This window comes from Patagioenas fasciata, chromosome 6 (genome assembly GCF_037038585.1).
Source record: "Patagioenas fasciata isolate bPatFas1 chromosome 6, bPatFas1.hap1, whole genome shotgun sequence".
Classification (NCBI taxonomy): Eukaryota; Metazoa; Chordata; class Aves; order Columbiformes; family Columbidae; genus Patagioenas; species Patagioenas fasciata.
The window spans coordinates 10,581,659-10,595,459 of NC_092525.1; the positions used below are offsets into that span (position 1 = coordinate 10,581,659).

Below are 13,801 nucleotides of genomic sequence, written 5' to 3' on the forward strand. Positions count from 1 at the left end.
GCACTCACACATCACCTGCCTCTCTCAGCAACAAAAACATCAAGGGAACATGCTGTTCAGGCAAGCTGTTGAATCTGCATGCATGACCCTTTCTGAAAATCCATAGTTACTGTAAGCTGAACAATCATTCTTTCCTTTTCTATAGAAAGAACATCTCCACACGCTTCACCTTGACAACTAACAAGCAGTTGCCCATTTGCTCTGAAGTGAGCATTTCCCAGTTGCTGCCGTGGTAAAACTGGCAGTAATGTAAAGAAAAGAATCCTAAACATCTCCCATTGCTCCAAGTAGCAGATACAGACCATAAGATGGCACAGTGCACAGCTGTGGGCATCCAGGGACGAGCAGGGTGTTTCTGCTCAGGAGAACTGCACTCAAGTCACTGGCACAAGCTAACCATGCTAGGAGACTCTAAACAAGACATTTACTTAAATGCACTTATTTAATTTTATTTTACTTCATTCATCACCTTAAGTTCTTTTGCAGAAAAGAAAGAAAATGAAAGAAGGGAAGGGAAGGGAAGGGAAGGGAAGGGAAGGGAAGGGAAGGGAAGGGAAGGGAAGGGAAGGGAAGGGAAGGGAAGGGAAGGGAAGGGAAGGGAAGGGAAGGGAAGGGAAGGGAAGGGAAGGGAAGGGAAGGGAAGGGAAGGGAAGGGAAGGGAAGGGAAGGGAAGGGAAGGGAAGGGAAGGGAAGGGAAGGGAAGGGAAGGGAAGGGAAGGGAAGGGAAGGGAAGGGAGGAGTGGAGAATGGATATGGTAATGAACTAGGAAGTGCAGAACAGATGAGGACATAAAACATTTATTATGAAACTATAAGGGCTCTCCTACAAGTTAGAAAAGATGAATAACTCTTGCCAGATTAAGCTTCAAAGAGCATATTTTGATGTAGAATATCAACATGTCCAAACTCACTACAACGAACACTGACTGATTCCCAGTCCTGGGCAGTTACCTGCGTGTCCATGGAGAGGGGAATGTGGTCGCGGGAGGGTTGGAGATGTGCTCGATGTTACAATCAAACTCTTTCTGTTGCTTGTCCGACAGCTGAAAGACAGACAGACAGACAAATGATAAGGCAGGTCAGATGGACGGGGCACCCGAAGGCAGGTCCTGCAGAACGGCTTTCGGACAGGGAAGAAAGCCTCGGTATTTAGGTTGGTATTTCAAACCACTCTCAGTCTTGGTAGTGATGCTGCAAAGTAGTGAACGTGCAGGGCCCAAAAGTACCTGGTCAGCAGCAAGTGTTTTAATACCCTGGAAGCAGTTTTAAAACTGTATCTCATGCTGCACAGGCCACTGGAGATAACAGACACCACATTTCTGATTCACCAAACACGTGCAACTCCTGCTTTACAGAACACACAAAAAGCAGAAAACCGTAAAACAGCCCAGAGTGCATCATATATTCTCACCCATATACAACCTAGCAAATAAATCTGTTACAATTAGTGGCTATTTCTACAAGAAATCAAAACATATTCCTTAGGACAGAGTTACAATTATGAAGCAAAGTGTTAGCACGATGCAGCAGATGAGCAGGATTACTTCCTGCAGCAAACAAAGCGACACTTCTGTATGTTCTGTATGTTCCTCCCCAGCCTGTGCTTGCTGGTAGTAAACGATTAGCAGTAAAGATCATAGAAATAATTGTAAAGGGTGAGAGAAAACTGTTTAAATCATGGGAGCTGTGAACAAGAGCAACCAGATATTCAAACCTCTTCCTGCCCACCACGCTGCTCGGTGTTTGAACAGAATTAACTGTCCGAGTTCACAGCAAAATCTCACCATCGACGAACTATTAAAGCTCCGTATATTTATTTATTGGATCTTGAACTTGCTTTCTACATGGCAGAAACATTTCTGCTGAGTTGAGCTTTATTTATTGCTGTTCTATAGAGAAGTAGAGAACTCAATGCAGAAAGAAACACAACTGAACTGCCAACTAGAATAAATAGTAATAAAGCTGAAGCACCATTAACTGCTATTCAGGCTCTTTAGCGTACTCAAGGCATTCCTCAACATTATCCAACTGATTCCATACAGTCTCCATTTATATTCATGTATTATTCAGCAACGGTCCATCCAAAACCTGATTGCCATTGTGTGCATCATGCAGAAAAACTAAAAGCCTGATTTTAAGAAGCTTAAAATCTCAGTTCATTGATTTTGTTAATGTTTGCAGTTACTCTATTCCAACAACTGTTGAAAAACCCCAGAATACTCAATTCCAACATTAATACCAGATAATTGTTCTGTTCATATTACTAGAAAGTTTTTCAACATGAAGCTCCTGAGTATTCTAATATAATAAATATTACTATGTAAAAAATAAAAAAATCCTGGGTGTTTTAATACAAATTATAGTGTAAGAATTTAAGAACTTGCTCAATATAAACCACTAGTCCTGCACTAGAAAACAGAGCTCCATCCCCTATGGTCATATCCCCTTGCTAATGAGAGTTCCCAAAACACCCTTTACCGCAGCGATGGCTGGAGCTGGCTATGGAAACTCGGTAAAGTAAATCACGGTAACAGAGAACGTGAACTGTCCCAAAGCCAGAGCTTTTAACCCCTCGCTCACATTTGCCAAATTGAACTGAGTTTTACACTCATTTTCTCTGCTGGTATTCGCAATGATAACGAACCAGAAGAGAAAGGGTTAAGTGGCTGAAGAGCAAACACAGCTGAGAGCTGTTAAAATAGGTCAGGTTCACACAAATGGACCAGGGGGAGATGGCTTGGAGTGAGAGCCTAGCCCAAGTTAGGAATAGAGGAATTATTCTCTTTACACCCCAAAACTGGATAACTTTCCATTTCCCTGGATCTCTGACCCGGGAAATGGGAACATCACTTATGGCTGTTCAGCCATCTCCATGAACCATGTGTGCCGGCAATGCGGCAAAGCTCAAACACACAGGCTAAAGCCACAATTTCTCATTTCTGAATGCATGTTACGAGAAAAATATACAGCCAAACACAATCATACTCTCTACTGGTTGAAGAGAACTCTCCGGATATATATACAGAACTTTTAATAGATCTTGGAAGCCCAGAGAAACTACAGAGCCAGATGGAAGACGTTCTGGTAGTCACAAAAACGCAAAAAATGGGGGCACGTGATGTGGGTGACCCCCCAAGAAATCACTACAATAGCATCTGAGCATTTCCTAAAGAACAACAGCTACATGCGGAAGTAGCAAAGCTGCTTTAACCAGGGCTTTGTGCCAAAGAAATCCAAACCAGGCAATTCAAGTGTTGGCAGAAACAGTGCAAATGAAGAAGAAATTGTTTATTGGAAGATGCACTTGAGCCAGCCAGACGGTCCTGGGCTCAGTGTGAGATACAAGGCCAATGATAATAAGAAGACCACATTACCAATCCTTTAAATTGCATTATTGTTACTGTTCACAAATTCTGCAAACAATATATTTCCTTGCCCTAAAAATAATTCAAGCTACATAAGAGGAATAGAAGGAGAAAGTAGGAAAAGTTCCCTATACATCTCTGAGTATTCTAACTAGAAATTCCAAGCGTTATTATTTGTTTAGGGATCGTTTATGTCGGAACAGTTGAAACAATGCTTTTGCTATCATTACGGAAATTGTGCTGTCACTGTTTCTCGAGTTAACCTCTCCGCCTGCAGTAAAAATAGCGGCTGTTACGTGTAGTGAAGTGTTCCCAGCACATTCTTGAAACCGAACACTGCGGGCCATGGGACGCGGCTCCGGTAACGGGGCTGGAGCCGCCGACACGCGCTCCTGGCCGGTGGTGTGGATGAGGATACTCGGGATCGCACCCCGACAAACCCGCCCCTGCGCACCAATGCTGCCGTCCAGCCTCTGAAATGAGCACCATTAGTGCACCTTGTTTCATACGTACTTTCAGGCCGAAAAAGAAATCAATGCCTCAGTTTCAGCATAAATCAATACCTGATTCTTTATTTTAGCGGTTTACTCAGGGGACATCTCTAACCGACCGAGCAAAACCGATTCACGTCCATGAGGCACTAATGTAATGGCAAGGCCACAGAAAAACAACTTAAATAACCAACACCGCTACCAAGTCATTTCATTGCATTGCTGTTATTGGAAATGCATAATGCTAAGGAAGTTTCTCAAAATCTATCTACATTTATAGGCACTGAAAAATCTCTCATAGGTGAAGCTGCTGAATGTACAAGATGAGCAGCGATCGCATGAATCTTCCCATGGATTTCAACAGAGAACAACTTGAGGTAAAAAGACCTACAGAAAAAGTACAGCTTAAACAACATCTTTGTTAGTAATCATTAATGCATTTTATCCATAGTAGTTTGAGTTTTGTAGCCACCTGAGGCTGGCAGAGGGCCGGGTTAACTCTTGCATTAACTAATGAAGCCCAACATCAGGCTTGTTCCAGATTTCACATTTAATTCAGTGAGCCAAAATCCCTATAAAGTGAGATCTAAAATTCAGACCGATCCTACCTACAAATGCTCACATATTGTGGTTACGTATTTTGCTAAACTGTTCTATCACCTAACCAAATTTAACCAGATTCTCCTCCGATGTTATAGGATCTTCGTTTCAGTTGATTTGCTTTACAAAGGCTTCTTTAGGAGAAACAGACATTTTGGAAATGAAAATAAGTATTTAAAATTTTTATTCACAATGGCAGAAAATTTACAAAATCCCAAATCTGCATGTGAATGAATGCAGCAGCTGCGCAGCAACGTTAACTAGATGTGGAAGTTATGGTCTTAATTATAGTAATTCAAAGATGGAAGCAATTTTGTAAGCTTTATCACTACCAACAACAGGGATAATTAGTTCTCTAAAATAGATAAGAATAAGGAAGCATCTGGTTCATGTACAAGAATAGTTTAAAAGTTATTCATCCTAGAATAAAGTGTTATTATTCATGGTGTAAGCTGGGTGGTTTGCACATTCCTACAATAAACACTTCTTCTTTTCTCTTAAGGAGATACAGTTACACACAAGACTTGAAGGACACAAGTCCAAAAGCAACTTTTCAAAGATAACAGATCGTCCACCACAGCAGACACAGAACTGTCCTCTTTCCAACGTCACCCAGTAAAACAGCAGATATTTCCCGTCCTTGAGGCCCGTGAGCAGGGAAACGTCCTTCACCTGGATCCCTTCCTGCTCACCTGGTCCAGACTGAACGGCTGAGGATTCCCACCCCCGTGCATCTCCCTCCCTGACCCCAGCCAGGTGAAACTCTCAACGACCCCAACACCCCCATCTCTGACCTCCCCAAACGCAGCCCTGCTCCATTTACAGCAACACAAAGTCCTTCTACAACACTAATTTCTCTAGTGAAAAGCCTATCCTTATTCCTCCTCCCTTTGGATGTTATTAATGCAACTCTTGACAACCTCACCCTTCATCCCAGCTTCTGCATGGGTTTGGCTTTGTGTGTAGGGTGTTTTTGTGTTTGTTTGGTTTTGTTGGTTTGGTTTTGGATATATAATATAATATAATCCATGTGCTGTTGTCCTGCAGATCTCTGCTATTATACATTTTTAGACCTTTGCTTTTAAACCACCCTTAACAATATTTTTTAGCATTCCTTGCAAAACAGAAGGTCAAACCCCAGCTCCTGGGACCTTGAGCCTGGATTGCATTATTCCCATTATTTCATTTAATAATTCAAATAGGATCGAAGTCTGGAACCTAAAGGAATTTAGTCTTAAAGAGAAACAACAACCAAACCCAACCGCAGGAGCACAGGAACCTTTTCCCTGAGAAGCCTGCACAGCCCAGTTACTACAACCACAGCAACAGGCGCAACTGTTCAACAAGCCAGGCTCTCCTCCAGTTTGCATTGCCATCGTTTTCAAGCTCATGAGAGGAAATAAACTGGACAAATAGATATTACTTTTTAAATCTGGCCAATTTGCTGCAAGTGTTCCATCTTCCTATAGGTGCCGGTTGTCCAGGCTGCTGGATTGCACTCCATGTTCAAGGGTGTTCCATGTGGGCACCTATTTCATGTTAATCCAGATATGTGCAAGGGATGAGCGGCTTCAGAACAAGAAATTCTGCAGCTGTGAGGCACAAGAAGGTCTTATTGGAAAGAGGTTATGACTGTGCATATGGTTCAATCCGTAAATGAGAGTCAGTGTGCAGATGACTGCGGAAAGATGTGGAATCTGAGATAAGGAGCGCTGGGATAAAAGATGCGGTCAATGTGTGAAGCGTGGGCTGTGCTCCTGTACAGACTTCCACAGACAGCAATGGGGAAAACCGCAAAGAAGGTATTTTTTATAATGCCACAGGTTTCAGCGCGCTAACCAACACATGAACTGAAGTGGATGTGGATGCGGTGCTGAGCAAGGAGCACGTGGGAAGTTGGATGTATGCGGTTCTTTTGTTTTGAGGAATTTAGAAGTTAACTTACGGCATGAAAGACCATTTTCCTTTCAGCTAAACCACGCTCAATGTCAGCTCTACCCTTCTATTTCTCCATTTAGAGCTCAAATTCAAGAAGCAGCATCACCTCAAGTTACAAAATTACAGAAGAAAGGGCTAAAATTGCCATAATTTCTGTCTAATTTGCCTGACGCCCGAGGCTGGCGCACACCTGCTGTACAGGCCAGGCCTGCTGCATTATTAACAGCACAGGAACAACTCTGCAAAGCCAAACCAAATGAAATGTCACAACAGATTACAATGAGTGGTGCAGCCGCTCTCTGCTGAATTGAGCCACTTTATGCTGAAATATGCTGCAAATACACTCCAAAGCTGTATTTGTTCTTATATGAAAAAAATAGAAAGAAAAAGTCCAATTATGGAAGAGACACCCCAGAATAAATATACACAATGTTTAATGAGAAAACACACCCCGATCTTCTCAAGCATTGCTGTCTCTTACTTCAGTCGTTGTGCTTTATACTGCCATGAAGTTCCACCACAAAGTGTGAAAGGATGATTCAATGAAAACTAAGCATAACAGCCTGCTTTCATTTCCCATTTCCTCCAACTCTATTATTAAATGCTTCATGTAGCGTAACTGCTTTTTAAATAAGCCTCTGCTCCGCAATTCTCACAGAAGGTAGTTTATCACATTCTTTTAACCAAAAAAATTCAAGCAAACATATTAAAGAATGAAATGGCAAAGTGATTTTATATTGTTTCAAATCTATTTACCATGTCGCTTACAATGATATACAGGTGTGCGATATAACAAAGCCAATATAAACACATCCCTAAAGATGCATCCAGGTAACAAAGCACACTAGCTGAAAATGAACATTTTCCAAGATTCAAAAGTGAGAAGGTTTAATAGAAATTTTGCATAATATCATATGAAAAGTCACTCGGTTTCTGTGCAGGACACAATGTGAACAGTTCACTTTGTTTCAGAGCATTTTCTTAGCTTAAGTATCAAAAAATGCTACAATTTAGCTCTTTATCAGCTAATTGCAGTTTGAAACCTCTAATTTAAAAGCTATTCTAACAATATGTTATTTTGGAAATAATCTCCAAATCCGAGCGTGGCAACGGAGTTGCCTTTTCTGCACGGGTTTTCACACAGATGTACAGGAGAGCAATAACCGGGGTGGGATTATGAATGTAAATGGGACTGAGATGTTTGCAATTAAATTATATGCCAAAATTTTAAAATCCATATTCTGTAGGTTAGACAAACCAACCCAATACACATATGTGATATCAACTCAATACTCAAACCAACAGGTAATCTTTTCCCTGAATCCAGAGTTGATTTTCTAGCTATGATTCACAGCCAAAAACTTTTCAATAAACTATACAGAAGCTCATAAAAGTTGATGTGCCACCGATACCTTCATAACTACACAGACTTCCACAACTTGAGAGTTGAAAAGCTATTCCTCTAGTTGACGCTAATTATCAGTTTTGACCTCATTATTGCCAGATAATGCAAACGCCCAAGGAAACCCCCGTACAGACAGAGCATGGGGGGTTGGTCTATCTCTGAATGCTGCTCTCCTTCCAAAAAGGAAACATAAAAATACCTGTGGTTCAGCAGAGCACGAGCTGAAGAGGTTCAGTCTGCAGGTAGAAGGCAAATCCCCCGTCCATCAGCTGGTTTGCACTGAGGATTCCCTGCCGCTGGAACTGGCTATTCCCCAATTGGGGTAATGGCTTTAAACTGAAACAGGGTCGATTTAGATGAGATATGAGGAAGAAATTCCTCACCACGAGGGTGGGGAGGTGCTGGAACAGGCAGCCCAGAGCCGCTGTGGATGCCCCATCGCTGGAGGTGCTCCAGGTCAAGCTGAATGCGGCTTTGAGCAACCTGGTCTAGTGGAAGGTGTCCTGGTGTCCCTGCCCATGGCAGGGGGCTGGAACCAGGTGATCTTTAAGGTCCCTTCCAACCCAAACCATTCTATGATTGTATGAAATCGTAGTTTGGAAGGGGTGGAGAGGCCCTGTGCTCTTTTCAGCTTCCCTGGAAAGGTTTTGCCCTGTTGCTGAGACTCATCTTTCCAACAATGGAGACAAACAATAACAACCCTACCGAGGAGTTTGGGGGTTTGTGCCTGCTTGTCAGAATCTGATGTTCACGGTATGCTTTCGTACCACCTGGAACTACAGTTCTACCTTGGTTTCTAGGCAAACTCTTGGGCTAACGAGTGCTGGGCCGTGCTCCTCTCCTGATGCTGCTGCTATTGAGCAGACAAACCTGACTTATCGCCATCCTCAGCTCTCCTGGGGCAAGATGGACAACATCAGCTTCCCTAAGTACCATCTGACATATTTAACCTGCAAGCACTTCCCAATCCATCAGAGTACAGAAAAGTCTGGACAGAACACAGCACCATGTCTGGACAAACACGCCAGAAGAGAGGACACGAGGGAGAGTACGTTCTTAAACAATAAATCTGCTCCCCAAGTCCTCACCTACAACCAATCACTCGCCATTTCGCGTTGCTTTGGGCAAATTCACCATTCCTTAGTTGTTCAGTTCTACATGGTTTTTGACAGAAAGGCTTCCTAGATATTTTGGGTTTATCTCAGAAGGTAAATGGATGAAATATCTGGCTTTTAAAAGAAAGCCACCCAGGTAAGCTGCAACATACATTATCACGCCTTGCACCACTGGTACATCGACCGCCTCATCCTTCCTACATTTCTGACCCATGCGTCACTCCAACCATCACCTGCTATGAGAAACATGTTCTTTTATCATCGACACAAAATACACATTGTTTGTTCCATTCAGCTATGCAAAAATAAATAGTTATTGGGATTCTTCTAATCAATACACTCATTGAATCATAGAGAAGGAAAAAGGATACCCAGGGCAGAGCTGGTTCTAAATGTCAAAGTTGACAGGCAGGAGCTGGAGTTCTGAGAACATAGAAAATGCTCAGTGTGGCAAGTAAACCTGGTATAAAGGCACATAGAGCGATACACTATATGTAAATCATAGAGCGATACACTATATGTAAATCATAGAGTGATACACTATATGTAAATTGTAGAGTGATACACTATATGCAAATCAAGTGTCCGGTTATTAGGTCCTGTTGTGCTTTAACTTGTTTAGGGACACAGGTCTGTCCACAAACAAATCTCAGCCAAAAATTATAAACTTAAAAGAGATGGAAAGAGTTACAAAAATACCATTAGTTAACTATACCACTGTGTATATCACATTGAACAAGCAGCCTGCTTCGAAATAATAAGAAAATACACCTGTAGGCGTCATTTCAAGTGAACGGAGCAGTGGAGGCACAGAGGGCAGCAGGAGAGGGGGAGGCGCAGGGTGCGGATCCCACCCCGGCTCACACAGCAGCCTCCGGACCTCCAGCAAGGGCGACTTTCTGGAACATTCAACCCTCATTACACAGTAAACCTCATTCTTTTGTGTAACGCTTCCTTGCTATCCGAGCCAAATGTTCATGATCCAATTGCTATCAATTTTTCATACGAGGATGGTCATTCCAGTTTAATAACTATGCAGACGCACACTACACATAGATCCACCCACACAGTGTGGACATTTTAGGAGCTCAAAGCTGCAAAAAAATCATTCACAAAACTAAGTAGAAGAAAAAATCACAACCATTAAAATCCAGGAGCTGAGAGTTAAAGTGCCGAAGGGTGAAGCAGTTCTGCCATTGCCTGAGACAGTATCTCTGGTTTAAAAGCTGATATACTTGAGGAGGCTGAAGATGAAAATCAATTCCACTTACAGGGAGATGGTGGAGAGCAGTAACTACAAATACATGGATGCATCAAGAATAAATGGACGGGAGCAGTGACAACAAAAAGGAAAAATACTAAATCCTAGTCAAATCGGAGTCATAATTTACGCAGCTATTAAAAAAGCAGGTGTTTAATTAATGTACCCCTTCCAAAATTGGGTCCAAATGCAAATGAAGAAACCACTGAAAGCTTTTTGAATGCTTGATGCACTTATTCATCACTAAGGGAACTAGAAATAGGTATTATTTTTACAAATGATGTTCGACAAACTTCAGCACAAACATGCGTAGGCAAACATAGTCCAAATTTTCTCTGAGACTAAGCAGGGAAAGATAGGACTGTTACATAGAATTACCCTATTTCTGTATAGTAAAACACGGCTGTAAAATAGATTTCTGGAAGCCAGATATTGCCATAACTCAGCTTTCTCACCATACCTGTTCTGTTCCGCCACAAAGTCCGAATCCAGCACGAAACCAAAGGCACAAGAGCGAAGACACAGAGGAAGACAAATGCAAATACTTACAGCAAGTCAGGTCTTCAAATTCCACAGCAATCATGCTTAATTTAAGTCTGCTAATTGTAACATACTAATTTACCATGCAATCAAGACTGGAACAAAATTAAAGGACAGGAAAACATAGAATATACTGGAAATAGGTAATTTCAAATGCCAGCGCCCAATTCAAGCGCATTTCCTTAGGGATCAATGACTGTTCTCATAGGTGCTTGCAGAACATTTTAATCCCCAGGCTCAGGTCTCTGGGTCCAGATACCAAAAGTAACTCCTTCAGCATCAAATCAAACACACCAAGCGATTACTTCTTCTATTAATTCTGCTGAAGTAGTTTAATTGATATGCTTAGTACTGCGTAAGCACAGCAGGCAGTAATGGGTTTGGGGAGACTAATGCAAGCATCGTGCTGCTCTATAAACATAACATTTGCTTAGATTTTCAACACGCTCTGTCTTCATATAAAATATCACAGCTGAATGCCAGCTCCTCAAAGAAAAGATCACGATTTATTGCGCTCAGAATCTCAAGACACATCCAGTTTACTGCACAGCATTGCCGACAATGACGGCCTGGAGAGGCTGCCATCGGGTGGCTGGGATGTCACATCTGGCACAGGGACTTCTCCTCATTCCCCTTCTGAATCCCGATCTCTGGGCCCTTCCACCCCCGGCCAACAGCAAGAACGGGCTTTAAAACTAAACTTTGGAATAAACTATGAGATTTCAGTACTGAAATGCTTGTTACTTTATCTGCAAAGCTACTCTAAAGAGCACTTGGATATTACGCTGCAGTCCTCAAAATAACAGCTAAAAAACCCAACTGGACTATGGACTGGGAAAAACTACTCAGGGAAGAGCTGATAATCAGCTACAAATGTAGAATAAATCATTTCAAAGGTGTTTTCCTTAAACACAGCCCAGGCAAAGGTTCCTCAGAACCAGCTACATCTACAGGTCCATCCAGAGCTCTCAAGCTGCTGGGTGTCCGGATCTAAAACCCACTTGTCAGAGGCAAATAAGAGTTAAAATAAGCAGATGCACAGACTTTGTACAGATTCCAAAACCCAAATGTGTCTGCTTCAATTAAACACAAGAACTGCACATTTCCAGGCCAAACACATGCCAGTGTGTACTTTGTCTCTCCAACCTTCCGCAGTAGCACCGATCTGATTTGAGCGGCCTCTGAGGAGTTCAGAACCTCCCTTCTCCCGCTTTCTGAAACCAGGCTCTTTCCTGAATATTTCATTTTCCTCACTTAAAACATCAGTGCAAAATCATTTTATAATCAGCAGCCTCCTTCATGAGAAGGACCCAAATAATTCAAGAAGTCATCACCGATTTGTGTGTCGCTTTGCTTCCTCTCAAGTTCGGACTTGAAAAACTGGTTTGTCCTGGGCAATGGCCAAAAGTTTCCATCTGAACAAAGAGCTTTCAAAGCCTAAAACTTCACTGTTAACCCTGTAAGACACTTTGGGTTTTAGTCCAGCTGGGAAACAGTCAACAGATACCAAATAACTAGAAATTATTAACAACCCAAGTGTATTTCCTGAATCATCAAACTGATTTTGGATATTAGGAGGACTGACTTTCCGCTCATGGTGCGCCGGTCTCTTTCATTGTATTTAAGTAGCACAAATATCCTCTAACCGAGTGTATTGGAAGCTCCCAAAACTCACCCATTAGTGAGCAAAATACCCATTGCATTTTCACGTAATCCAAAAGATCATTCTCATAACGAGCTTGTCAGAAGATAAGGTAGAATCTCTTCCTCCACCCAGTGTTTTAGTTCTAAGGTCATCCTGAAATACCAGCAAAAGGAATTGCAATGGAAGAGTTCCAGGTCTTTCAAACCCTTCACAATGTAAGGGAAGGATTTCTTACTTTATTCATTTGAGCACGGCAATGTGTGGCATGACAGCTGTCACTTTAGACTTAATTATGGTATAGACTCACATTTTTAAGATTAGCTGTATGTTACCACAAGAAAGTATTCTGCTCGCATCAAACCAATTGTTTTTCTTCCAAGTGACAATGTATACATGGAGGAGGTGGCATCCTCCTGACACACACGGCTTTCGGTGTCAATCCAGATGAATCAGCATGAAAAAGACACTGAATCCATGGGAAGGGATAAGGATGGACCCACTGTTAACACGGTCCTGTTACGGTAGCTTCAAAGTTACCGTGAATACACCAATGCATTGGAAAGCACCATTTACGAGCTTTTGGCCACTTGATTATTTCCCACTCACTCATTTACATCCCAGTTAAAGGTCATTTCTCTTCTTGTTTGTGTATATTTCAATAATGAAGAGCGTTTTTCTTGGTTACCGAGGAACTGTTTATAATGACATACAACGATTCCCAGAGAATCACTGATTTTAGAGGTGTCTTGCTACTTTAAGATAGTTTTACACTTTAAGGGTAGTTAATCCCTGTGATTTTAATGAATTACTAAATTACTGCCTCACTGGTGCCCTTTCATTGAAAGGAAAAGAGGGAAAAGAATGAGAGCATCGATGGCAACAGTGGACACATGGCTAGCATGGCCTTCCTAACAGAAACCCACCCTTGTGAGCCCCCAGCGTTGTCTTCCTGGTCACTTCAATACACCAATCTCCCCATCTTAATTCTGCAAAAGGAAAGTCACTGAACAAAAGCGAAATTATTAAAATCCGTCGTTACAGCCCGTTCCACCCAGATAGGATTAAACTATTGAGAACATAAGGAAATATTAGAAATCATCCCTCTAAGTCAGTTTTTCAAGACCAACTTGCACAATTCTACACTGCTGTTTAAAATACCAAATGGTGAGAGTATAGTCAAGACTTGCCCGAAGCACAAGACAACAAAAGGATTTCAAACCAGACACTTAATTTAAATACGTCAGAATGATGCTTTATCTTTCCATAATCCAATTTCAATAGGTAGTGCCTCAGCACAGCTGATACTCGAATACCAACCGCACGTGCCCTTTGAACCAAGGAACTCTCGTATTTCTTCTACAGTTGAAAATCATCAATATTTATACAGACCCAGTCTGACAGGTAAATCTGATTTATGGTTATGTCGCCCCTCCCACGACAA

General features: G+C 41.9%; 2 protein-coding genes across 11 annotated transcripts in view; one reads left to right on the forward strand and one right to left on the reverse strand.

The window, feature by feature from the left end:
* Positions 1-13,801, forward strand: part of PRDX1 (peroxiredoxin 1) — a 341,280-nt gene that overhangs the window by 97,092 nt on the left and 230,387 nt on the right. The gene's annotated exons all lie outside the window — the stretch shown is intronic.
* The window catches only part of MAST2 (microtubule associated serine/threonine kinase 2), a 183,384-nt gene that overhangs the window by 65,796 nt on the left and 103,787 nt on the right, over positions 1-13,801 (reverse strand). For all 10 annotated transcript variants that reach the window (XM_071809900.1, XM_071809901.1, XM_071809899.1 and 7 more), the window contains one exon: positions 952-1,043. In XM_071809900.1, coding sequence (XP_071666001.1) covers positions 952-1,043 — 92 coding nt within the window. The remainder of the gene's footprint in view (positions 1-951; positions 1,044-13,801) is intronic.